The sequence below is a fragment of the Ascidiella aspersa genome, chromosome 4, assembly GCF_963924565.1.
Source record: "Ascidiella aspersa chromosome 4, kaAscAspe10.2, whole genome shotgun sequence".
Classification (NCBI taxonomy): Eukaryota; Metazoa; Chordata; class Ascidiacea; order Phlebobranchia; family Ascidiidae; genus Ascidiella; species Ascidiella aspersa.
In genome coordinates, this window is record NC_139450.1 from 13505467 (window position 1) to 13532756 (window position 27290).

Consider the following 27290-nt stretch of genomic DNA (forward strand, 5'->3'; position numbering starts at 1 on the left):
TTCACTTACATAACTACACGCATTCGCGACGGAGTAGAAAAATAATCGTTAAATATAACAGCGATAGAGTATGAAAAAAGAAACCAAATCGTAAAGACCTAAAAACACGCATTGACGAATTACTACAGTGCTGATGAAAATAGCATTTTATGACAATCTTAAGTACAGAATATACGCAATGTAATCTAAGTACCGAATATACGCAATGACATACAATTTGCCAAATACTTACACTAACCAAAAATTACACGAAACTGCATGGGACTTCAACAGGTGCAGCACACTATTTGACGAATGTTTAAAATATATGAAAACATATTCTGGACGTATCTACACTAATAAGTAGCGTAATGTGGAGTGGTTCGTTCGCCTCTTTCTAACTATATTCACCAATTTTAGACGCCACCAGGCCGCAGGATCATGACGTCACAGGTAGGTGACGTTGACAAGGAAGGTCTCCTCGTTCTTATCATCCTGGTCGTTAATGAAGATGTACACGGGGAACTTGCCTCCATGGTGAAGGCCAGCGGCAAAACGGAGACCAATGGTGGTCTGTTCACCCGGGCCGAGCTATAAAAAAACATTTTTTTGTCTATAGTTTACGTTTTAATTGTTGTCATCAGTTTAATCGTTGTTTTCATCTGTTTAATGGTTGTAAGAAAGTCAACCCAGGGTATTTCAAAAATAAGCTGCTGCTACCAGGCATTTTTTAACTGTAAAATTGTTCTTCCGGCAAATTTTACTAAAGTGCCAACGTTTCAATTACCTATTCTAGCAATCTTCTTCAGGGCAATATAATTGCAACCATAGGCGGTATTTAGTTTAAAATTAAACCAAGGTATTTAGTTTGAAATTAAATCGCATTAAATCCATACTAATTTCGGTAAAATACCGATAGCGTTGGTGTTGTGTTCTAACACGGATGCTGGATACCGGAGGTGGCAGCTATTTAAATACACAACGTTCTACATAGACCTAGTAAGAATATCAAAGCCCATACAAAAAAATTCAAAATGAATAAACAGATATTCGAAACGCTCAAAATACTACCTACCTCTGTATGGGCTTTAATATTCTTGATACGTCTTACTACAAACCATTATGCTCCAAAGTTCCAAATAGAGATAACAAAAAAATACACTACGGTTGCATATAGACTTCCTAAAAAGCACACCTCTAATTGAGTTTCCCTGAAAGTGAGCAGGTCCGAACGACTTGTCATAAGCACAAAGGTCTTTCTGTTCGGGTACGGGTTAGTGTAAGTGATGATCTTGTTCGAACCCTTTCCTCCCGAACGATGCAACTCGATGCTGAACTCCTGCATAGAAAATCCAATAAATTACCGAATGTGTTGACATCGTTTGAAAAGTACGCTACGAGAATAGTGTGTAGTGTGCACTAAAAAACGATTAGTACTTTTGTATCGGCTTTAGCATTCATTCTACGTCAATCTACAACCACCAGTTACTATGCTCCGGTTAGTAGTCTTAAACTATAACTTTTATAACTGGTCCACGGACCAAGGCACGACCAGTTGACCTGTAGTTCGTTTTTTTTCCTAAATCACTTCTACAGAGCTGACAAATTCCAATAAATAAGAAAAATTTCAAAAAAATAATATTTTTTTCGAAGTTAACTCTTTTTTTATAGATTGACTTTTATGTGAGCATCTATTGCAGCTAATATATAAAAAAATGTGTTAGGCACAATGTCATTTACAAGATTCTGGAAATGAGCGAGTACTTTTACCTAAATCAATCAACCATCAGGCACAATCAATATACTGTTGCAGACAGTTTAAAACTAAAAATGCTTCTTTTGGTAAAAATTTTTTATATCTGTCAAGTTGTAGTTTTTTGAAAAAGGCTACCCGAAAAGGTAATAGAAACGTCTGCGATCAATTTTCAATTAACAAACAGTTAAAGACCGGAGGGTTGAAAACGTCCGAAAGAAATCACAAAAAGCTTCGTACTTTAAAGTCTATTACCTTAGTGATGACAGGCTCCCTGGTTTTGACGGCCACCAGCCAGCTCCTGAGCAGCTGATGATATTCGCTATCGACCACGTTGACGTACATGAAGCGCGTGCCACTGGAGGCGCTTGTGGTGCGCACGCCGGCGTTGATCTCGTGAACGCTGTTGGGTGGAAGAAGGAACACCTCGTCGGGCTGTACCTGTGAGAAGGGAAGAAGAGAGAAAGAAGAAGGAAAAGGTCAGTTGTACTACGAAAAACGATCGGTGCTGGTGATTTTAACATGTTTAGTGTTGCGTGTTGAAACATATGAGATAGTGATCCATTAGTGCCAAAACGTTCAAGATTAGACTTTTATATTAGGTGTGAGGAATTATACATGGGCAAGAAAATAATTACATCATCTCATGTTCATGGAAATGTTCGTCTAGACCCAGTTTTTATTCGTCCGATAATAAGTGGATGGTATTATAATTTGTCTATTGCTGGGTTAATAACGAAATTCGATCGATATTGCAATAGCTAAAAACCTAAATTGTCAAACTGTATACCTAGAGATGGCTTTTCTCGCCAAGCCACCGCCAATACCTCACCTGCATCTCGTTGGGGTGTGAGGAGTAACAACGCACCATGCGAGCAGTCTGGGTACCCCTCAGTACGAGCGAGAACCTGCTGGTCTGCCCCAGGACGCAGTTGACATCCACGCGTTGCAGCGAGTGCACGTACAGCTGCCAGATCTGGCTCGGGACAGCCAGGAAGGGGTCACTGCAGAGACGAAATGTGTTTTAGGCAGTTGAAAAATTATATATTGGCTAACCTGCGCTTTGTTGGCTTGGTTGGGTTGGATTTTTTTGTTGCCAAACCGGCATGGTTCGTATTGGTGATTTTGTACCATGGGAGAACAAAACTATTGGTTTATTACTTTAATTATACTCATAAAGGTTGGGGAAAAATAAGCCTGGAAAAACCTAATGTATTTAGCGCCAGACTTTGTTGTTTAAAATCAAAGGTTGTCCATTGGCCCAAAAGCTCATGGACATTGAACAGTGGACACCTTATCATTGCTGGGAGTAAGATATACGAAACTTATAGAGAAGGCATTTCCACTTTATCACGATGAAACCAATCGTTATTTAACATCGTAATTGTAAAATATAAAACACTTTGATTTACTTACTATTGCGACCAGCATGCAAAGCGCAAACCAATATAATCCAGGCCAGCACTTTGTCCGACTTACCTGTAAATTGAGATGTAGAAGCGTCGCACAGAAGGGGAATCCCCGCAAGGTGATTTGAGGAAAATTTCGCGCGGCTCGTCACGGCCCAGCGACTTTCCCTGGCACACTACCTCGGGGTCGCTGCACACCACGTGGAACTGCTCGTCTATGACAAAATAATGTAGAAGTTAATCGACCATTCAGTGATAATGAGGCCATAGGTATAGTATTGTAAAATGAGCCCAAAAGCGTGTTTTATGGAGCCAAAGATCTAAGCCTTAACTATGAGGACCTTTCCTCGAAAGAAAATACCAAAGCCCTGTTTCCTACCGTATGCCCTAAAAACTATGCTTTTATGTTGAGTTTTAGCTGTTTCGCTTACCATCGAAGCAAATTAAACAACACACGTAATCTTGGTAAAACAGTGGTATCTTTGTGAAAAAGGTCACCCGCCATTATGGACCCACCTATATGAAAATGACTCCAGATGTTCCAACTGAGCGAATAAGAATAGTACCATGAATTCATTTGTAGAAATAATTTTGAACAGCTAATAATAAATGTGGCGTTTTCGATTTTTTTGCGAGGTAAACCAACTTGTCTACAATTCATCATGTTTTCGTTTTTTTGCCAAATTAAAAAATACGACGACTCATGCCAAGTCTGTCAAATAAAAATTTATGAATTTTTGCATGTCCTGTTTAAAGCGTTTACATTGGAAGCAAAAATTGGATACGAACAAAGTACATTGCGTCTTATAACAAAAAGGAGTACACACTAGTAGTCGACTGAGTAATGAGTATCTTAATTGCAAAGTATGGGGATCTAATTTTCTTACCAGAAAAAAATATCTCACCTGAGTCGAGGCGAGACGGTGGCAGCCTGATGGTCTTCTTCAGAAACGTGTGCTCGGGATTGTAAAAGCGGAAGGTTTGGTCGACCACGTGAGGCTGGGGATCCACCGTCAGGTGGAGCACCGAGAGGGGCCGACCCTCAATCGTGCGCAGGATGGCCTGAGGAAATATGATCAGTAAACAGATATTGATCCCAACAAGCAAAAAGTGGAAGCCTTAGTATTTAAAACAGGCCTACTCAACTGGCGGACCGCGGTCTGAATGCGGACCTTTTTAGTGTTGAATCCGGACCTTATCTGTCTCAGTATTACTTAGCATTACGGTTTGATGAGTTTTCTCTTGGCAAACAATTGCTGATGTTCATTGAAAACCGGGGTATTCTATGTCAAATCATCAAGCCCTTGTAACCACCTGTCTTAGATTTTGATGATATTTACATTGTGCAAAATATATCCCCAAAAAATAAGTTTGCGAAAAAAATTTCGAAAAAATTCCAATCCGTTAAGAAGTTACGGCATTTTTAAATGTGGCCACTAGAGGAGGTTTTCGGACACCCCAAAAATTGAAATGTACATTTAAACGCTGTAATTTAAGTAAAAATGAAAGTAAAAGTACCATTTTTGGGGTCAAGGAATCAAATTTTTTTTTTTTTTTTTTTGAATTTTTTTTTTTTTGATTTTTTTTTTTTTTCAAAATTGCATTTGGGTAAGGTTAAGAGGCCTTAAGTGGCACTTAAAAATTGTCTATGTTTCGAGCTGAATGGTGAAAGTCTGCAAATATTTAGAAACCCAATTTTTTATTTGTTTATTCTTTATAGCAAGATCTGTCAAATAAGCCTAAAATGAATCTTTAGACTTGTTGGAAATAGATTTTATAGCCAAAATGGAATTATACTATTTTGGTTACAATTCTCCTGTTAAATGTATTCATTGTCTGCGCTTTTTTACTTATGAAAGCTCTTTGTATATTTTGTATGATTTTTTAAAAGGATTAACAGAATATGGCTCTCCAGGAGACATTAAGATGACTTCCAGGAAATTTGTTTAAGCAATTATGATTCAGCTGGACAAAATATTACTTTTAAAACTATTATTTTGGCCCACATTGTTATAGCTGTTCAATCCTTAGACTAACCACCCTTTTTTGTCCTAGATTTTTTCTACATCTTTGGCAGTTTGGTACTATCTGTCCATTGCTTTATTCTTTTATTAAATTGTTACTTGGTTACCTGCTGCAGCCTATATACTAATTAGTGAACAATCAAAGATGGAACACGCTTCGGTGATTTGCTGCACCGGAAAAGCTACCAGGGATGACTGTCACAAGTTGACATACACTAAGACTAAGTCACTGTTGAACATGTCGGATATTGATGAAGAAGAAAACGAATTGGTTTTGTGGAGAGCTGGGTTTTAAAAGAGGAAATAAGCACTCTGCTAAGACTGTATGTAAGCATGTAAGCATCACCATGCAATGCTTTTTAAGTGTTTTGAAAGAAAAACAGCAAAGTGCTGCAATCCATATTCATTGCACAAGAGGAAAAGAAAAGCAAAGGACACTGTTAAGATTGATTTGATTCTTGCTAAAAATATGGAAGAGAAGAATTTAAAAACAATACCAGCATGGAAATTATGTGTCACATGCTACAAGCAGCTTTTAAGTGACACCTGTAGGTCTAGTTGCGAAAGTTTAAGTTCTCAAAATAGATCTTAATTGTTTTTAAGTGTCACAGTTACACCAGTAAAACGCATTGGATGACAGTTTAAATGCAACTGGTGTTTCACCTTTTAAAGCACACAGCTTGCCAAAAATGCAAGAGTTAGCAAAGCGAAAATAAAACTTTACACAGCCAAACACTGTTCTTGGAATTGATGCTTGTGATCTTGAAGAAATAGATACTAACAATATTATTTCTTAGCATGGAAAACATTCCAATGTTTAATGCAAAGGCTGTTTGACATTAAGGAGAAACTATCTACACATTCTTACCAGACATGAGTCTGCTATACCTCATCTTCATAAAATATTTTTACTTTTTTCTTGGCTGCAATTGAAATTATCTTTCGTTGCTTCTTTTTGGGAGAACAAGTATACCCTCATTTTTCCTCAATTCATCTGCTAGAGGATATTCAAATACACCACAATGTGGGCCAAAATAATAGTTTTAAAAGTAATATTTTGTTCAGCTGAATCACAGTGCTTAAACAAATTTCCTGGAAGTCATCTTAATGTCTCCTGGAGAGCCATATTCTGTTAATCCTTTTTTAAAAATCATACAAAATGTACAAAGAGCTTTCATAAGTAAAAAAGCGCAGACAATGAATACATTTATCAGGGGAATTGTAATCAAAATAGTTTGTGTTCCACTTTGGCTAAAAAACTTTTTTCCAACAAGTCTAAAGATTCATTTTAGGCTTATTTAATTGCTATAAAGAATAAACAAATAAAAAAATGGGTTTCTAAATATTTGCAGATTTTCACCATTTAGCTCGGAAGACAAACAGTTATTTTTTTTTCAATTGTCCCTTAAGGCCTCTAAACCTTACCCAAATGCAATTTTGACTCCAAAATGGGATTCCCTGACCTCAAAAACAGTAGAAAACATACTTTTACTTCAAGTTTTACTTAAATTATAACGTTTAAATGTACATTTCCATTTTTGGGGTGTCCGAAAACCCCCTCTAGTGGCCAAATTTCAAAATGCCATAACTTCTTAATGGATTGGAATTTTTTCGAAATTTTTTTTGGCAAACTTATTTTTTTTGGCTATATTTTGCACAACGTAAATATCATCAAAATGTGAGATGGGTGGTTACAAAATTGGATTTTTTGTGATGATTTGATAAGTCTTTCCTAGATGGCAAAATCGAACAATTTTGTTTGATATTTTTGTCTTGATAGTTTAGTTAGGGGTGTAACTAACAGTGATCTGACAAAAAATCTGCGGGCCAGCTACATGCAACTGATGCATATAAGATTTTATGAAGTCTTGTTAATAAATAGTAGAAAGTATAACGCTATGTGTAGTTCAGTCTAAATTGCTGTAATGTTTAACAGCATACTGAAAGATGATAAGCAAGTTAAAGTTAGACCACACTTCTTTAACTAATGGTTTTGCAATAAAATTTAACAGATCCATGAAACTATAAATTTTCGTCGTTATCATCCCTTCTTTTTGTTCGTTACAACTGTTACAATTACATATTCAATTACGAAGTATAAATCCATACCTTGACAACTTTGGACTTGATTGTTCCGTGGTAGGCCGCGTCCTTAGTTGGCTGTAGAGTGGTGGTAGTTGGCCTGAACTTTTGACCCGGGTTCTGCGTCGCCACCTTGTGGTCGGCCTCGTAACCTTGGTAACGGAAAGGTATGAAGACCGTCTCTTTCGGGCGGAGAAAGATCTAGTAAAGATATGTGTTCAAAAACATTAATGAACTATCACTGTCAAGTTTATGTCGTAGTTTAATTATGTCAGACCGACGGACTTTAAATACTATGGTTACTAATTTATGGATGGTTCACTAAATTCAAAAGGATAAATCGCAGCAAAACCGCTTGTTACTGAAATATTGTTTCCCACACTTTACTTTAAGTATCTGCATATGCAGTTTAAAACTTCATTCGGTTTTTATGCTACGGTACCAATATCTTTACAAAACCTTAGTTGTACAATTGTACGATGTACATGTAGATCGCTGTCAGATTTTAACTGGATGTTAACGCGTGGCGACCGTACCTGGGGAAGAGACGTGATCGGTTCAAAGTTGAACATGTTTTCTTCAACTGGAGTTTGGACACCATTCAATGATTTGAAGTATCTCCATTCCCGTGAGTCGGTAATTACTCTGTGTAAAAAACAATTATCAGCATTGGGGATTAACTGACCATACTCGAATCTATTGGCAGTAGGTCTTTATGCACAACTTTTTTTGCTTGGTTTAAAAAAACAGTTGTAAGCAAGTAACAGGTTTTTTTGAAAAAACAATTTATGTTTTTCCATCACAGCTATAGGAACTACATTTTCTATACCAGCCAAAAAACAATTTGAAACTAATAATTCCAGGGTCCACTATTTTACTAAACGTTTTTTTGCCAAACAGTTGTACAAGCTTAACCGCATAGGGAAGGGGGGATTCCCCTTACCTTAACTCGTCCGAGTCGCACTCGATGGTCACGGTCTGTTGCTTGGCGAAGGGATTCTTGAGCTGAAACTCGAGAAACTCGGCAGCGCCCAGCGTGGGGCGGAGCGTGTGGCGAGTCGTGATCGACATGAGTAAGATCTCCATGATTTGGTCGCCCTTGAGCTGCTCCCGGTAGGTGGCGACGGTGCGCAGGTCGCGCAGTTTCATGTTGCGCTCCTGGGCGTGGATCTGCAGGGGTGGATAGAAGCAGAAGGATTTAGTATGATTTTACCACCTTTTAAAATGGTCGCTTCGACCAATGTGCTGTTATAGGCGCATAAAGAACTTTAATAATGAGTTATCATAGTGATGGAAGTATTTATCGTTTTTCGAGCGAATTTACTGTTAAACACTCGTATTAAAAGCCGTTAAGATTCGTATGCTGTCTGTGTAAATCGAAGGGTTGACGAAAATTCTGGCTTAATATCATAAAATATTTACCATTCAAAACATTCAAAATTCGTTCAATTAAATAAACATTAAATAATTGAAAAAAATATATTATCTGCTTGTCCATTTCCTAAATCAGTGTATGTTTTTTGAAACTGAAAAACTTGATTTTGCTAATTGTTATGTAAAAACGTGGAGTAGTATGAGCATTTCTTATATATAATGATAGCTGTTTTTCAATGACTAATCCGTATTTAAGAAATTTTTTTTTTCCTTTTTAAACGATTTTATCAAACTGAGGCAAGTTGTAAATGTACCAATTAGTTTGGCAGCACCACAAATACACTGTAAAAAAAGCAAATCATAACAGATCAAAACATTAAACAAGACACTATTTAGTTACAATAGCTTAATATCATAATTACCAAGGCCCTTTGTCCGGTGGTTATTGGTTTCGTGACGTCACCATTGCTCTCCTGCGCCTCCTGCTGGCGGACGGCCAACATCCGGGCTATCTTGCGCTTGCGATCCGCCTTCATCTCGGGACTTAATTCAAGGTTCTCCTTGTTGCTGTAAAAGCAATTCGACGCAATTTTAAACTAAATAAAATTAAATAATTTAATAACTTCCTACTTGTTAAGAGTAAAAATATATCTTTAAGACTAATTTGTCGTTGAGCGCAACTGAAAAAAATGCCACCAAAGCAGTGGTCGGCAAACCGTGGTCCGCGGCCCAAATGTGGGCGGCAGTGCCAGTGTTAGTGGGCCACAAGTTACTTTTGAATAGAGTGTTATCATGTAGTTGTGGGCCCCGTGATAGCCGTACGTCCAATTGCAGTTTATTTTAAAAGTTCATGTGGCAAATAAATTTGATGTTATCTTAGCTTCGTTTAGACACACGTGCCAAATGTGGTTCTGAGAGCCTGTCGAACTCTAATTTTTGCCACCTTTTTACATATGTAAACGCAAAAATTCTTGCGCCTCGCGCGTATATTTTTAGTTTTATAGTATATGTTTTACAAATATGCCATGGTAGTGTTTTGGCCATCAATATCAAGGCACCGTGTATTATTTCACCATAAAAACAAATATCCTGAATCCGTTTTCGTATTGGTTTTTCGATGTGGGCCTTTAATAACTCTGAAAAGAGTGTTTTAGGCAGGGAAAAAAGTTTGCCGACCATTGCACTTAATTGTAATCGGTTAACACTACTATTTTAGGAAAAAATATCAAAATCCCTAAATTGCTAATGAAGTACAGGCAAGAAATTACCTTGCCTCGTCTGCATTCTTGTCTCTTGTCGCATTAACCAGTAACAGTTCCGACAGTTCCTGGTTCGATTCAGCCATACGCTTCGCTCGCACCCGGCTAGGACGGACGCCATCTTGGTAGAAAGGCAACGTGTTATTGAAATAAAGTAAAGCCAAGAAAATCTACGAAAATCGTAAAAATATACGAAGAGTCGAAAAAATTACGTTAACCCAAAAGAATAGATATGTTTAACCCTTAAAAAAGTATCATTGCAAACAAAGTGAGTAAAAGTAATTTACCCATTTTAAGGGACCCAACAGTCTTACAAGTTTTTCTAACGGTCTCTCAACATTTATTAGCGATCGATGTATCGGTCTATCTCTATACTGTGCTTTGAATTATAAGAGATGGAAGATTGCTGATCAGCCAAATTTTATGACCTAAAGTCATCAGTAAAACACATAATCTTTCGAAATACTCACTCTTTCTCTGTTGGTTCGCCGAGGACAGCGTTCCACCGGCGAACCCGCACCCGCTCAAATCGGCCACCACTAGGTGGTTCTTCTTGAGGAGCGAGATCGCGGAGGTTTTGCTTTCCGACGGGAATCCCACGTTGCCTAATCTGTGTCAGAAAAAATTAAAGCTTTTTATTTAAGGTAGCCTTTGCGCCTGTAACAAATATCGCAATCGATATCCTGATAACTTAGTTGACGGGCATTTCTGATAACATACAAACGATTTATAGGTTAAGCTAATACATGGATATACCTAAGGTTTAAAAATAATTTTATGTATTTTACAATAATAGTGTTTTAAATGCTTGTTCTTTTTGTGAAGCAACGCAAAATCTGAAAATAGGTAAAATATCGATTAAAATATAGAAATAAAAATTTAATCTTTAACTTTCAAGTAAAAATACAAATCTACACATACATCAATATTTAACTGTTTTTTTAATTTTTCTGACCTCAAATGTAATTTCCCACGGAAGAGCTTGGACAAACCGAGTGGCCGCACAGCGCCCCCAGTGGCAAGATCCCCTGTCATCGTGGGGGTGTTTTCCAAATGATCCTCCATGATGACGTCAACCTCGTGGTTGGCACACACGGCGGGGTTTCCCCCACGCAAGATGTGCTGCGAAAATGACCACATTCAGGGTTAATATTGAATTTAATTTATACACTCGAGTGTTTAACAATCAGCATTTGCCTGTACGTAATTATTAGACTCGCCATAACTGTCAACACGCTTTTTGCGACATTTTGTCCTACTACTCCTACCCAATTGTTTTTCACCAATGGTTTAACCATCCTTTATATGTCGGTGGGTTTAGGCTACATAGTTCTGGATTGCCAGCCTCGATTGTTTATCATACTATTCAATGTGTAGGAGACACTTTACCACGTGTCGTTACCGATTTACGTATTATTAGCGTTTGATATAATTTGCTACAAATCACAAATTGAGCCCAGTAGACCTGATCAAAATAACGGTTTTCAACTTAAGGCCCTGGCCAGTTGGGCGGGTGGGTGTCAATCAACACTCGCCTGGAGCGAATTTGGCTAGCGCAAAAGCTCATCCCCTGACATGAGAAACATAAACTACAAAAAATGTTCGAGTCAAACCAAATGCATTCATGGGCCATTCAGGTGGGCATCAGTATAGCCGTATATGAAGTTATATGAAAGTAAAAACAAGTGATTGTCATGACAAAACCATAACGGTATATACAGGCGCATGTATGCCGAACCCTGGACTACCTGACATTGATTTGGTTAAGAATACCGACAGTCCGGCACACGATGGAACACAGTGCACGTTTATAATCACACATTTATATGCAATACCGAAAACAAAAAACCTTAACAACTGCCACGGATTCCCGATACTGTTGCGTGTATAGTATTTTTTATTTATTTGAGTTATTGCTCATAAATAATCGGACGAGTATACCAGTTTTAATAGTTTAAAGTTTTATTTTTTATATTTTTATGAAGGACTTGACTTTAAGTTGACTTGCTCTAATTATGGTTTGACTGGGACTTGACTTGAACGTAGTGATTTATTTTTATTATTAAGACATTTACAGCACTACACAGGAGTATAGGTGGGTTAGTGAAGGCGCGTAGAAATATAAACTTGAATGTTTATTATTGTTTTTATTTTTCAATATTCATAACTTTGCATATGATGCATTTGGTGTAACTGTGGGAAATGTGCTGGAAGCCACTTTGTTGTAAACGCAAGTACTACCTAAACGATATTAGTTTTAAAGCGAAATAAAACCCTCACCTTTAGCGGAACAGAAAGTGAGCCGAGCAGGAGAAGAGAGTCCCCGTCCCACACGTCCACGTGGAGTTTGTGCGTTGCCAGGTAACGGAGAAAGGAGCCATTCTCGCCAGGTTTCAGGTGCGCCGGGTCGACGTGGTACTTAACCTCGAGCCCGGGTTGGCCTGAACGACATACCGAACGCGGTTAAACAAATGTGATTTCTAAACAACGGCCGTTGGTTAGATGGAGTTTAAACCAACTGTTTTAAACATTGGTAAGACTGAAAATAGGTTATTGCTGCCAAGCATAATGTATAACCGAGTGTTCCTCATCAAGCAGTTTTATTATAATATAATCAATCGACGTTTTGACGTTCTATACAAGACGCCTTCATCAGGATAATGGCATATTATTGGTAAGACTGTTTTAAACATTGGTAACACAAAATTAGCCAATTAAACAATTGTTAAAACGCATAAAAATTAAGCAATTTTTGCATCTTTGCACAAAAAATGTATTTATTGTTCAGAATAGATCACTGGTATTTACCATGGTACATTAATGTATGTTGGATTATTCTATATGCGCGAAAGAATGTGCAAAGTGTGTAGCGGCAATCTTAAATAAAGATTGTTCGGGTGACTAAAACATTGTTAGGGCTAAGGATGTCCGATACCCGATATTTTGGAAAAGTATCGTGATATGATCTGATACTAAATGACGTCCTTATTATGCTTAAACAAGCAAAATAGGTAATCTTACACGTTCAAGAGTAATTTTTTTCAGGTTACCAGGACAAATTTGGCTTTCGCGTTAAGTTTAGTTACCTCCAGTTGTTTAACCTGTGACCGTTTTACGATAGGCTCGCCTTTCAAAATAGAAATCGCTGCGTTTGATGCAAATCATGGATGAAATTCCTGCATTGATTTATCGGCCCCGATCCGATATTATCAAAATTCGGATTCCAGCCAAGACCGAGATAAGAACAACACCAACGTCAGAATAAAACACAATTCGGAATAAGGCCAAAATAGGACTGATACCTAATGGTAATAGTACAGTCTAAATCGGAATAAGTCCTAAATTTGTCGGAAAAAGACCTAAAGGGTCACAATCAGGCCTAAACAACAATTTAACTAACCCCAAACCCCACCCATACGTACATCACTAACTCCCCCAATAATTTCAACACTAACCCATTTTTAACCTTACCCATTATGCACCAATAACCCCAAACAGGACCAAAAATCCGGTGCGCAAACAGCAGCGGTCAGACTAGGGCGCCCAAACGTAGTCGCCAAAACGGCCGATGCCAGACCGATGACCCCCGATCGTAACACACAATCTACCCAAAGGTTCGGGCGTTATTTAGGCTTTCTTCTGATTTATTTAGGACTTATTCCGTTGAATTTAGGCCTTATTCCAATGAATTTAGGACTAATTCCTAAAAATTTAGGCCTCATTCGGATACATTTCGGACTTATTCCGATGAATTTAGGCCTTATTCTGACAGATTTAGATCTTATTCAGACGATTTTGCTCGTATGCTGTACTGGATATTACTGCGTATTTGGCTGTATTATGACGTTGGCCTTAATGCTATGGTTTTATAGATTTTTCTGCTTTAGATATTGTTGCTTTTTAGGTCTCATTGTCTGTCCGCCAGACATCCCTATATTTGGCATTGATAAACATCACTCACCACAACAACCCATGCGTTAAACAGGGTTAACAATATTGCCACACATGACTCAACAATTACGGTACTAAGAACTGACCACAATTTCATATTATTATATATGACTTATCAATGCTAAGAACTGACCTTCGTCCATTTTCTCCCCGCTCTCGATCTTCCGGAGGAGGCAGGGATCGCCTCCTGCTCCCTGAGGTTTCCGGAGCAGCGCCAGCCTCTGGGTGGTGACGCTTCGGAAGCGATAGAACTGGAAGGAGAGGAAGATGGAATGGATGGGAGGGGACGAAGCTTCTCCGGGAGCACTTGAGGGAAGAGTAAAGGCGAGGAACTGGAGGATGATCTCATTCGCCTACGAAGAAGTTTTATGGTTACATTTATTGTTATACGATTTTTTTAATATCATCAAACTATTGGACTTATATTATAGCAAGGGCCCACCCGTGGCACGCGAGCTAAAAAAATGGCACGCAAGCCCCCCAAAAATTACTGGATTTGTTACTTGGACAATTGATGAAAAATACCATTTTTTTAGTTCGGCTGAAAACAAACGTTTGCAAAGAAGCAGTTTTGGTCAATTATTTGCTTGATTAAATAAACAATTGTTTTTCATGTTTAAATAAACGTTTTTATTTTTTTGTAAAAAAAGCGCTTTTAACATTAGAAAGAATTAGTTAGTAAACTTTGGCACTGGAAGAAGTTATACGATAAAAATCGGCACGCCGGCATGTTAGAGTCGGACACCACTGTATTAAAGAATAATCTTATTTGGTTTGAAGGAATTTTTTTAACAGGATTAGATGTTTATACTTATTTGTTTTTGAGAAAAAACATTTATTTTCTTGTGTTGATCACATCAATCCTTGAAGAACAGTAGCACAAAAGTATTTTTAATATATTTTGTCATCATTTATCTATACTTAAATATCACAAAACAATATTTTTATTTGGTGGTTTCGTTATTTTACTTTATCGTAAGTGATCCGTTCTATACCATATTTTGTTTTTAAGTTTAGTTCGGCAATTCCATACCTGCATGACGTCAGTGACCTCCCGGTTAAGGTCGACCTTGTGAAAGGCGTCACTGGTTACCACGGAAACGGCGGGCGACCCGTCTCTATCCAGGATCTCGGGAAAACCGGCGGCGTAAAGTCGGGCGTACGAGGCGCGAGTCAGGGCCGGGGCGCTGTGAAAAAAAATGGCGTTGGATTTTTCAATTATATTTTTGCTACTAAGTAAACATATTCTAAAACAGGGGTTCTTAAACTGAGGTCCATGAACCCCTTGGGGGTCCGTATATTATTTTAGGGGGTCCATCAAAGCCAAATTGAAATATTAGCGTATATTTAAGCAGTCATCAATTTTTCAAGCATTGAATGTATTTAGACTCTATTTCACTTTTACAATTTCTAGACTGAAATCAGGATATTTTAGAAGTCTATTGGAATTGTGATGCGAATTTTTGACGTTATATTTTAAAAAGTCTTGCCATTCTAATTTGGGGGTCCACGGTAAAAAAGTTCAAGAACCCCTGTTCAACAAGGACTATAAACTTTTTAAAGAATTTTACGGAGCGGACCGTTTACGTTTTTTTATTGATTCGTGGACCCTTGCAATAAAATACTGCGGAAAGGAAAAACGTCACTATATGACCGATGTAGATGACAACAAAGACATAGGACACAGATCAATAAACTAAATTTTGTATAGCGAAGTTTATGAAGATGGGTAGTACACTTGCTTTGCTTTATATTTAGTTTTCATATTAAGACTTGGGTTTAGGACCACAAACTTCTCATTCGCGGACCCACTTAAATTTAAAATAAACCCAATATTGAAAATGTTTTTTGTTAAAACTAAATTTTAGTTCAAAAATATATTTAAATACAATCAAATAAAAAATCCTATAAAACAAAACGCAAAATCAATTTTACATTTATCAGATGAAGTTTGCCATTTACACTAGGTAAATAAAGTATAAAATAAAATCTTTATGCAATAATGCCAGGAAATTAGTTCCTTATTCCCGCAAAGCGTAACCTATTTTCGAAAAGTGGTAAGAAAAAAAATACGAAAAAGTCTATATGTAATATGAGATTAGTGACGTATTTTTTTAAGTAAACATGTATTTTTTATACAACGATTAAAAATGTTATACGGGGGCGGACAAAGAAACTGGTACAGTTATGGAGGAAAACAGAAAAGGAAATAGAAAGAAGCCCACACCTTTGTGCGACGGGGTAGATGGGTGGTGCGTGGACAGGAAAGGAGTCGTCCGGGGCGTCCAAATGACGTACTTCGAGATTGTAGCTTTCGAAAGATTGTGCGTCCTAAATAACGCGTTTTTAGTCAATAGCAACATTCAAGGAGGGTGAAGCTTACAGAAAGCAGAATTTTCGATGTATTGCAAAGACTGCGATTATAAACGTTAAAAGCGAATCAAGTTTCGGAAAAAGGCCTAAAACTCACTCTTTCATATTGGCACAGATTGTCCTAACAGTTAAACTAACACGAACTGCTTAAGAATTGTAACAGCAGGTAAAATTGTATCGTATGTTAAATTTGTATGAGACTTTGGAAAAGTTTGACTTGCAAATGGCTTACTTAAACCAATAATGACTTGACTTGGGCAATTGATGACTTGGACTGGGACTTAAGTCATTTCAAAAGGAATTGTTTACAACATTTCAAAAAATCAAGTGGCACTTTTACCAACAACAAACAAACAACCGAAGTAATATGTCACCTGAACTGGTGCAAGCTTATCTTCGCTTGGCGCGGCGCCCGACGGCGGCTTTCTCGGCGAAGGCTTCATTATTGTGGATACCTGCTCGAACACTGAAGTCTCGCTCTTCGGAGGTTCGTCCGTTGTCAAATAGGAGAATCTTAAAATAAGAAATCAAACCACCACAGTTAAAGGCGTGTTTAAACCAGAATGGGATTGGATAACACCGCAAATCAGGTGGGTTACTCCTGATGAAAGACAATACATTAAAGACAAACCTATTGGGGCAAATTCTATTGACTATACATTAAAGTTATCATTTAAAAACATTGGACAAACTAGTACACGTTTGTTGTCTTGGCATATCTACAGCAAAGCGATAGAGTTGAACAAGCAAAGTTTGAAAAAACTTTTTGTTAAACTTCTAGGACATTTAAGTACATCCAAAAGGCAAAAGCGTGACCTAAAATTAAATTTCTACAGCCGCTATTTATTTTCGATGCTGTTACCAAACGGTTTCACCTTTACCCTTTAAAAATGTCAGACTGGACAATGCTAGATCTCTTACTTTATTTCTCCGTTGCTAACAGCCTTGTCTTCGTTCTTAAGGTCCTTGTAAAAGAATAAGCTGTCTGGGTTGCTATCCGTTCCGCCCTGTAAAAACATCAACCTAATTTATCAAACAATGACGTGATGTCGTCCCATTCAATCCGCTCTCCTTTTACTGAAAACAGTGGCACTTCCGCCGTATACAGACCAGTTTGCGAACATGCGCTGTAGAATTACGTTGACTACTTATTGCCTATTTGCTTGTCAGAATTAATATTTAATGAAGCTATTTGTAACCCGGATGTGTGATCTAACAGATAGGTTTATGGACGATCGTCCAAATCATGTCACTAACCAAATTTAGTTTTTCATCTTTAGGTACATTTTCGCTCTATCGTTACAAAATATGCTATGTAAAACAACGTACGCCGTTATGCAACCGATTTACTAGATACCAGATGTCCGCAACCAACCGTATATTCCATTGTAATTACTATTATATATTATTCATGGTGGTAGCACAATGGCGATGTGTCTCGTATCCAAACGGCAGTCGCCGTTGCCTGCAGTGTTTTAAACAGCACATTCAGCTGATTACACGCAAAATTACTCCCAATCAATTTATTTATTTGTGGAGCTGATTTTTGCAAAAATTTAATGCAGAGTTGAGGCTTTTTGCACCCAACAAGTAGAACTTACGTGTAGAGTAGCTGTCGCTGGTCCAGATGGGTCACGAGTGGGGTGGGCAAAGTAAGGTTGCCACGCCCCCCAACGCAACATCACTGTGAAAGGCTGCGACCGAAGGGATGACATGGAACCTGTGTTTTTATACACACAAAATATGTTTAAATTAAAGAACATAATTTCGCTTTCTAAAAAAGGTGACACCTTCAACTCCAAACAGTTTTTACTGCGTATTAGTACATCTCCTTTAAACAATATGCAGTTTAATTTTCTGTTTTTCGATAAATGATAATTATATGGCAGCGTGTATCCAGCTGATTTTACCCATGGAAATACATACCGAACCAAATATCTAAAATACCAACTTTAAATGCGCCATGCCTCTTACCTTTTATTAATCTTTGGTCGTTAGGTGGCACTGCAAGCACGTACTCCAGCTGCATGACGATGGCCACTAGGGGGTCGGGGAGCATCTCGTTTAGCTCGATTCGACTACGCAGAACGAGCCTGTCGCTCGGGCCGTAACTACATATAAACGTTATCCGTAAAAAGCTAAAGTGTAAACTATTTGGTCGTCCACTCTCTAAGCTTTGCAAATGTTGCGAAATGACACGAATGATTAACTGGTTGGTAACAAGAATGATTCACGAAACGTTAGTAAAGAATTACATTTACCAGAGGATTTGTTTTTGCCTGGTAGCAGCAGTTTATATGAGAATGATTCACATTGTAATACACAGGGGTGTCACTGCTATTTAAAAATGAGTTGTGGTAATGATTTATACGCAAAAAGATAAACAAACACAACACTTTTTACAATGTTAAAAAACAAATATGTCGCTGAAAAAGCTTGATATTTTTATCTGTATGGGTGTCGGTTTTTTGTTTTGTTTTTTGTTTTGAAATTAACAGGTGACAAAAAACAAAGGGATTCAGCACAGACAATGAGGAAATTCGTTAAATAAAATCCTGAACATCGATTCCTATTGTGTGAATTTGCTAGTTTTTTTCATTATGGTATACATTAAGTAATCGTACTTGAAAAGGTTATAACTACATTCCTATAATATAATTACATTCCTATAAAACTTAACATATAGTTGGAGCTGTTACAAGTACTAAACAACGACTTGCTCGATAACCATCACCTGGAGAGTAGAATGGTTATCTATACCTGTGCTCTTCTACCGATGTGCACGGTGCACCCTAGGGTGCACCACAATATAATGGGATGCACAAGTACGAAAAGGTATACAAGGGTTCATCACAAACTTTTAACAGACCATTAATACTAATACTGACATTTAGGATATTAGAAAAAATATATAGGTTTCACTTTCAACTGATGTAAAAATGGACCTCTGTATAGTACTCGCAAGCAGCGTATCCATGTAGCCTACTGCGTAGCCATATAATAGTTCGTCAGAACAACTGTAAGGGTTCACCGAACAAAAAGGTTGAAGAGCCCTGATCTACACGAATTCAATCATAACAGTTAAAATAAAAACATTTTAAGCTGTGGTCCAGTATTTCAATATGCTAACAGCGTTAAGCGCAAACTAATCTGCTTCTCTTTATACTTAACATACGTGGAGCTGTTACCAGTGCTAAACAAACTTGCTCGTCTGGAGAATAGGATCGTTTAATTTGTTTGTCGTTCGTTATACGGCAACAAATGTAATCATAACGGTTCAAATTAAAAAAAATTAAGTTGGCATCGAGAATCCCAATATGCTAACAGCGTGGTACTCGTTTCTAATAAGGTAATATCACCACAAAGTCCACTCGGAATGACACTAACCTTACGGAAGCGCTTGCGTCGTTCCGCTTTCCCCGACCAAAGCTGGCCGTTCTGCTCCTACCGATCATCGCCTCTGGTTCGAGGTGGGCGTATTGCGGCTTTTGGACATAGCAGAAGCCGTTGTGGACGCCAATCTGAATGAGAAACACGCACATAGAGTGGAAAGCTTCTTTATAGAAAATTATTTAGGGCCTTTTTTTAGGGGTGGATTGTTTTCTTTCTTCTAGAAACGAAGCAAGCTTTCTTGTGCACTAAATATCGCCTGAAGTATAGGTAAATTCCTTGTATTAAATTCTTAAATTCCTTGTCTGCAAAATTTATGAAGACAAGTGCTTTTTAAACCTTTTTTAATTTCAGTGAATTTCGCGTTGCGCTCATTTACATTTAAACCGTAAATTTTTAATTCTAATTCGCAAATTTGTACTTTACTACTATTATTATAAATGTATAGAGTAAATAACACGGGCTTCTTGATTTTAAGTTTGTTGACAAACTCGAGACATTAAAGCAAGATATTGTATTTTGAAGTTCTCAGATACGACAATGCCACTCTGTAGCCGGGTGGCCAACTTAATATCGACCGATGGCAAACGTTATAAAATTATATCTACGGACCACACACGTAACGAAAATGAAAGTGTCTCCGCACCATGAGTCTCCGTTCCGTTACGGTGACCGTTTTTCCGTCGTCCGTTAGGTTGTCACGTCGCAGCCGATCGTCGTTGACTCTTCTACACAGTTCCTCTTCAAACTTATCCACCGTAGTTCCCAGGTTAACCGACAGCTTCTCGATGTAGCCCACGCACGACTTGAGGGGCCTTGGCTTCAAGTAGAAATCGCGGCCTTGGGAGAGGCCAAAATTATAGGTGTTGTAATAAGGTATTTAATTAGACTAAAAAATCTGTCAAACTCAAACAATATTAGTTCGCCATAAAACACTTGAAATGAGTTAGTGATGAAGTTAAGGGTTAAGGTGACAGCTAAAATAATGTGATTTCGGTCTTATTGCTGAAGTATAGCAGCTTCAGCAATAAGCAACTTATTGCTTATTGCAACTTAAGTATCACCAACAACTACCAGCAAAAAAACGAAAAAATGTAGACTTAGCACTACCGTGTTCTGTTTTGCTGCAGCTTTCCGTCAATCCCGGAACACGTTCGTCAGAACCAAATAAGCTGTTCTCAGGGAGCAAGTGAATGGCCTGGCCAAGCTGATTGTGTCGGGAAAGGATCAGGTGTAGCTGACAGCCAACCACTGGCTTTAGGTTGGGGTTGCTTTCCAGAGGGTCTTCCATGTAGAGCAGGGCACGTGGGGAGCCATTGAACACGTCCAATCTTGAAAGTTAAACAGGCGTTTTAATTTTACACGGCTACCTTCATATATCAAGATACATAAAAGCTGAAAAAAGGGATTTTAATAGCCTTCAGGTCAAACAAAGGTGTTCTCACACAACAGAAAAAATACAGACAAAGTAATGTTGCCTTCTTGGAAAAATACTATGGGCGGTCAAAACCACGAAAGATTACTGAAACATACACAATACACATGTGCCTAAAACTGCAATCTAGCAGTAATGTATAAGCTTTTATCGTTTGTCAGTTACAAGCGGATAGACATACTATTATATTATTTAATACACATGCGTTTGAATTATGAAAATCTAATAAACATTGTAGTTGTTGTTAGCAAAGGCATCAAAGTTGAGGCCGAAAACAAAGTATACAGAATTCATGACTTTTTTTTGCACCAATCTATAATTTATTTTAATTTTTGTTAATAGAAAAGCGGCAGTCAAAAACACCATTTACTTTTTCATGGTGGGTTGTAAGTCCGCAACATCCTTTATAACTGTTCCGACGGTAAATGGTCGAAGAATACTCCAGCCCATAGATCGCCGTTTTCCAGTGGTTGCATCGCCAGGTAGCGGATTTTTAGGAAACTGGCAGGCGACAATTTCGATGGCCAGAACTACATTTGAATCGCTTATTGGAGTGTGAAAATAGGCAGTCTGCAAGCATGCCAAAAGTTGTTAAAAACATGTATTTAAAAACAGAATTGCCCAACTTAGGTGAAAAAATAATCATGCTATTATTTCTATTGTTTGTTCATATTCAGGTTTAAGCCTGTTCCAAAATTAACAAAGTTTGTTTTAGATCTTTTTACCCTTAGTGGTTTATTTAGAATTTACTTTGAAGAAAAATAAGAATTTGTTTTTTTCCTTTTCAAACCCAAAGATGTAATTTTATGTAAGTTTTTCATGTAAAATTTTTTCTCAACTAATTAATTTACAATAAACTGAAAGAAATTACTTTCCATACTTAAAAAAGTAAAATCTTTAAAAAAAAATATGTATGTCAAAAAAGATTGCTTAAATTATATTAACAAAACGACTGCTTACAGTATTAAAGTTTATGGATGTTTGCTGGCCAGTCAATGACACCTCTTTACTGCACCAAGTCCTTCCAACAAAACGGCGATACAATATGTCAAACATACTGATATAAACTCGGTAAGTTGTTTTGTAGACATCAAGTGTATTCTGGTAAAAAAAAACGTTCAAATGTAGCTATAAAATTGCTAAATTTTAACACAATAGATTACAACCAAAAATAAGTTATAAAAAGGAGCAAATGTAATATACATATTTAATATATATTTGGTGCAATTTTTCGGTCAGTGATTAAGTCTGTCGATAATCGGTATGCTCGCAAGTCGCAAAGAGAGTGGTGGAGCACTGTACGCAAAGGCGCTCCGTTTCAAGTGAGAAGCCTTCATTAGGCATCAGCAAATTTACACGAAAATCGTACAACAAACCTACCGGAGAATAATTTGATAGTGAATTTGACCAAAGCTTAAGTAGTTTGAACAGTAAGCAATGTATATATACAAACGGTATTTTTCTTACGTTGGACGTAGTTTTGCACCGAGATTGCGTATTGGCTTCAATAAAATGTAACAAACAATTTTACATTTGCTGCTACAACGTCTTGGGTTTTCGTAAGGTAAAATACATGTCACATGCTTAACCAAGTGTTGTGGGCTATTGTCGCGTATTTGTCCGTTCCATTACAGAAACAACACACAACATTGTAATTTGGTTGCATATAAAATTTTCACATAACCTTTTTAAATCATAGGTTATAACAGCAGTCGGTAACCTATAGCTCGCGAGGCATATATGGCTCTTTTGGTGACGCCAAACTCTAATCGAAATACAACCAAAAGTATGCCGCTTTTATGGCTCCCCTAGGTAAAAAGGTTCCCGACCCCTAGGCTATAACATGCGGCTTCAGCAAACTTACACAAGAATGCTACAAGCACTCCAGCCATCAGACTGAGATAAGAACAACATCAACGTCAGAATAAGACCAAAAAGACTAATACCTAATAGTTGTAGTACTGTCTAAATCGGAATAGGTCCTAAACAAATCGGAATAAGATGTAAATGGTGCGCCCTAGCGGCACCAATCAAACTAGGGCGTCCAGACGTAGACACCAAAACGGCTGATGTCAGATCCATGGCCCCGGATCATCCCATACCCTCGTTAGTTTAGGGCGTTATTTAGGCCATATTCCTATAAATTTAGGCTGTATTCCGGCAGATTTTGATCTTATTCTGTACTGTATATTACTGTGTATTTGGATTTATTATTTCATTGGTCCTATTACTATGATTTTACAGATTTATGTGCTTTAGGTAATTGTTGCTTTTTAGGTCTTATTGCGTGTTTCCAGAATAATATTTTTAATAACTCTTCTAAAACAAAAATCCTTATTCTTCCCAACCACACTCAAAGCAATTTACCTTACAGGCACAAATGTTGTAGTTGTACTTTTTTACACTGAGTAACCTACCAGGAAACATTCCAGTTGCTACCCTGCCCATATATTTTAAAATTAGGAAGTATGCTTTCTATTTGAAATTAATATCACGGTATGGCATAACATTTACCCCCAAACAAAACGTTATGCCCAGCAGCGCACCAAATTAATTAAGCTACCTTTTAGACATATGGGGCACTAGATGTCTGTTTTGTCCCGCTTTCCTGATGGTATACACAATAATTTGGTAGCCCCATAATAAGAAACATTCTTTTAAAATTATTAATTCCTTTTTAGAAAGTCTTGTAAATTAAAATACTAAATATATAGTAAACCTGAGTAATGATTCCATGAGCAGTGACTAAATCAATACGACAAGCTACACTTCTTATATCGCTTGCAAACTTTGATAACTTGAATTCCCAAAAACCAGAACAATCTTTGTTTCTTCGATTATGCATGTGTAAGATAGATGACCTGAAACCTTCTACAGTACATTGCTTGGCGCTCATCAATGATGATTGAGTTTTCGTTCTTTTTAAAGACTTTACGTTTTCTACTTTTACTATCTCTCCTCTTTTAAAAACTGTTGATGTTGACTTTTTAAAGTTTGTACTTTTAGGGGGTTTTAGGCTGTGCACATTTTGCAAAGAACCAGGAGAATATTCTAACGTCTCAGATTTTGATTTAAACACGACAGAGTTAGTATCAACACTTGATTCTCTGAAGATGGTATATTCCTTGTTTGCTTGCAGATTAAACGTCACACATCTGTCCTGTGCCATAATGCTTTGTGCACAACTATACTATTATTGCAACTGTTTAGGCATTGATCAAGTACAGTAGTTTTTATGTTGTATGCCAATACTATTTTCACAAACAAATATATGCAAAGCTGCTTAAATAATCAATATAACAGCCTTGATACTGTACTTAACCAGAGAACACAGCTATCAGGCTACAATGGTAGGTAAAGCATTTATGGCAATAAAACACAAAAAGCACAGTTTTCTCACTTACATTTGTGGTAACAATGTCAAGAGGTTGTGTCACAGTCTATTGACAACCAACCCTATAAGTCAGTACCGGTGAAAAAATGGGTAATTTTTAAACTAAACTTTTCTAATGAAAATGTTAAACTTTTTGGATAGCTCATTTGTACTGGACTCAACACATTCAGGAATAGTTTTAGCCCTAAACTACTAGGTAAAAAGAAATAGCAAATTGACAGCCAAGTTTTTTTCAATATTTTAGGGCACTTTACATTATAAAGTTACAAAAACAAATGTTAACTTACAAGTTGAAGGAGGCCAGAAACATTTTTGACACAGAGTTGATATCCACTGGACACAGGGTTGTCAACTCTGTCCCTTCCAAGTTCTACATCATTCCAACTGGTCACAACGTCAGCCCATGTTGTGAGCTGCAACTTGCCATCTTTAAAGATCAAGTGTTTAGACTGAGATCTTTTAGATTCTTCAACCATTTTTTCTCTTTCGTTCAAGCAGTTTTAAAGGTTAATCATATCTTTAACATATTTCAATACTGAAAAATTACCATTACAGTTTGTGTAGCATGATTGAATGAATGTTGTATTATAAATTACATTATTAAGTTAAAAAATATAGAACTTATCAGGCAATAAATTAATAATGACAATATTTTTTCACAAAAAATTCTATTTCGAACTTGGTAGCAGTATTTGGTAAAGCTAAGACACACAAAAATATGGCAGTAAATTTTCAGGTTAACCTGGACAAGATTTGCAACAGCTGGAAATTGTTTTGTTTTTTTGTACTGCAACAATTTACTATTGTTCCTAATGCGAAAGCAAACGTTATGTTTCTTCTTCCATATTATTTTGCTGGCAATTGTGTTTGTAACTTTTTACAGAATCGTCAAATGTACACAAAACATGCTGGCAAACCGAGTGCAAATCCTCAAGTCCCTTGCGTAAAACTTCTGTCACTGCTGCTCCGCGTGTTTGAATCCTGAAGTTCAGCTTGTTTTCGGCAGGGTGAGGAATTGAATACCCACAAAATTCAACGTCAGGATTTTTCGCAATGATGTAGCGTAGCGCATTACCAAGTGTGTGGTCCTCATTGTGAATCACAAAAGTGGCACAAGTCTTTGTACTTCCGTCTTTAACTTGTTCCACTTCTAATTTATTGCTAACATTCACCTTTTCACCCATTTTATGTCAGTTAAAACCTCCTACATATGCATAAAGGAAATCTGTTTTACATATTTTAAGTTAATCTTTGCTTAAGATTGAATGAATCTTTGCTTAAGATCCAAACATGCAATAGTGGCTTTCTCCTAGTTTTTTCCCCAATAGAATCTCTTTACTTGATTTTATTTTCAATTGTGACAGATTGTGTAAAATATTACGGATTTAGTAACAGTTTGTGACCAAGATAAAATGGTGAATAAAATATTCAACCACTATTTTCAAACACATTGCATATATATGTTAAGAAGAGGCAAACTAGTTATCAAACTGTGATTTTGAACGCTATTACAAAATTATTTTCCACACATATAGAGAATGACCTTGGCCCGATTTTGTGCAATTCAATTCACGCCTCAAGAATTTGTTTGTAACTCAGTAGTATGATATTACAAAATGCCTTAGATCTAAAATGTTTTAATCCAAAGGTAAAACTTACGACAGACAAACAGTACAAGGATGCAAAATCAAATTCACCATTTGGTGCCTATTGGGATAACTAAATGCCCAACAAAGATAAAAATGTCACCCTGCATGCATAGTATGGTAATTGATTTAATAATTAATTTAATGCTAGGCAAAAGTCCTCAGATGGGCATAGATGAATTTTTAGATCTAGTTTAATTGCATTGTTACATCACACAAGGAATATAGGGATAAAATCAAGAAATGGAAAGTACAAAAATTGAATTGAATTTAGCCTAATACCATCTGAAGTTAAACATCTGCCAGTCGGCTAAGAATACCCTGTAACCCTCAAATATTGAGCAATAGTTGCAATCAATACTTGAATGCGCGGCGCTCTTTCACTTATGTACGTGAAAAGTTATGCAAAAACTAAAACAAAATAATACCGCATACCACAACGCATATTGTTTGGGTTAGAGTGCGGGTTAGCGTTTGGGTGAGGGTGGGTCAAGTAATATTATGTTTATTATTAATAATAACTTGACCCACCCTCAACCAAACGCTAACCCGCACCCTAACTCAAACAATATGCGTTGTGGTATGCAGCATTTAAAGAAAGTTTTTTTTTTATTAATTTTCACGTACATAAGTGAAAGAGCGCCGAATACGCTATTTAATTTCAGTTAATTTTACCTGAAAGCAAACATCAAAACTTGCACTATTGTCCACAACTCTGCTGATTTATTCAAGTTAAATCCTGATATCCATGTGTTGGGTTTTTGAACATCATGTCCATGATTTTAGCATTAAATTGTTTTGAAATTTAGATCCATATATAAACAGGAACTGTAAATAAGTTAGATACGCAGGCAAGCCACTACCTATTCTATATCAGGAAGCAAACATTTGGGTCCATGTGGTGCCAAACGTGAATATACACAGAGATGTTATCATTAGCCTGAAAATGAACAGTTTAATGCCTAGGGCTGTTTCTGTTGGAAGAGAAATTTTGAAAACTTCAAAGAAATATATCTATTTACTTTGTTTATACATTAATGAAATGCAGCAAGTTTTTAAATAATTCATTTTATGGCGCTGTAGCATTTATCACACAATATTCTCGATCCAATGAACAAGCAAGACATAGTAAGGGTTGTTCAGGCGCTGCTTGCTGAAACGCAATGGGTAACACTAATTTACGGAATTAGGGGTGGTCGGAACGCTCACTGTATTATTATT

General features: G+C 37.1%; 2 protein-coding genes across 2 annotated transcripts; both read right to left on the minus strand.

Annotated features, from left to right (window-relative positions):
* LOC146148009 (nephrocystin-4-like) lies at positions 1 to 24959 on the minus strand. Its single transcript, XM_083386411.1, has 27 exons — positions 24711 to 24959; positions 21990 to 22130; positions 21400 to 21599; positions 20705 to 20925; positions 20241 to 20434; positions 19592 to 19725; positions 18179 to 18315; positions 17806 to 17924; positions 17126 to 17211; positions 16579 to 16717; positions 16059 to 16162; positions 14865 to 15018; positions 13965 to 14184; positions 12161 to 12321; positions 10836 to 11002; positions 10351 to 10490; positions 9890 to 10001; positions 9044 to 9188; positions 8191 to 8417; positions 7784 to 7892; positions 7275 to 7448; positions 4047 to 4203; positions 3212 to 3356; positions 2565 to 2736; positions 1988 to 2173; positions 1175 to 1318; positions 1 to 570 (listed from the first exon to the last, which is right to left on the minus strand). Exons 1-27 carry the CDS (start codon positions 24897 to 24899, stop codon positions 427 to 429), a joined length of 4221 nt encoding a protein of 1406 aa, XP_083242537.1. The 5' UTR covers positions 24900 to 24959; the 3' UTR covers positions 1 to 426.
* Positions 24959 to 25644, minus strand: LOC146148010 (DNA-directed RNA polymerases I and III subunit RPAC2-like). Its single transcript, XM_083386430.1, has one exon. The coding sequence runs from the start codon at positions 25605 to 25607 to the stop codon at positions 25251 to 25253; it is 357 nt and encodes a 118-aa protein (XP_083242556.1). The 5' UTR covers positions 25608 to 25644; the 3' UTR covers positions 24959 to 25250.
* Between the last annotated feature and the right edge of the window lie 1646 nt (positions 25645 to 27290).

Bases quoted from the DNA above. Each gene is read 5' to 3' on its own strand.
- LOC146148009 (XM_083386411.1), bottom strand. From the start codon at position 24,899: ATGGTTGAAGAATCTAAAAGATCTCAGTCTAAACACTTGATCTTTAAA. The intron at 4,204-7,274 runs GTATGGATTTAT...ATATTTCCTCAG, and splicing joins TCAAGTCCAAAGTTGTCAAG to GCCATCCTGCGCACGATTGA. The intron at 2,174-2,564 runs GTGAGGTATTGG...CCCTTCTCACAG, and splicing joins CACACCCCAACGAGATGCAG to GTACAGCCCGACGAGGTGTT.
- LOC146148010 (XM_083386430.1), bottom strand. From the start codon at position 25,607: ATGGGTGAAAAGGTGAATGTTAGCAATAAATTAGAAGTGGAACAAGTT.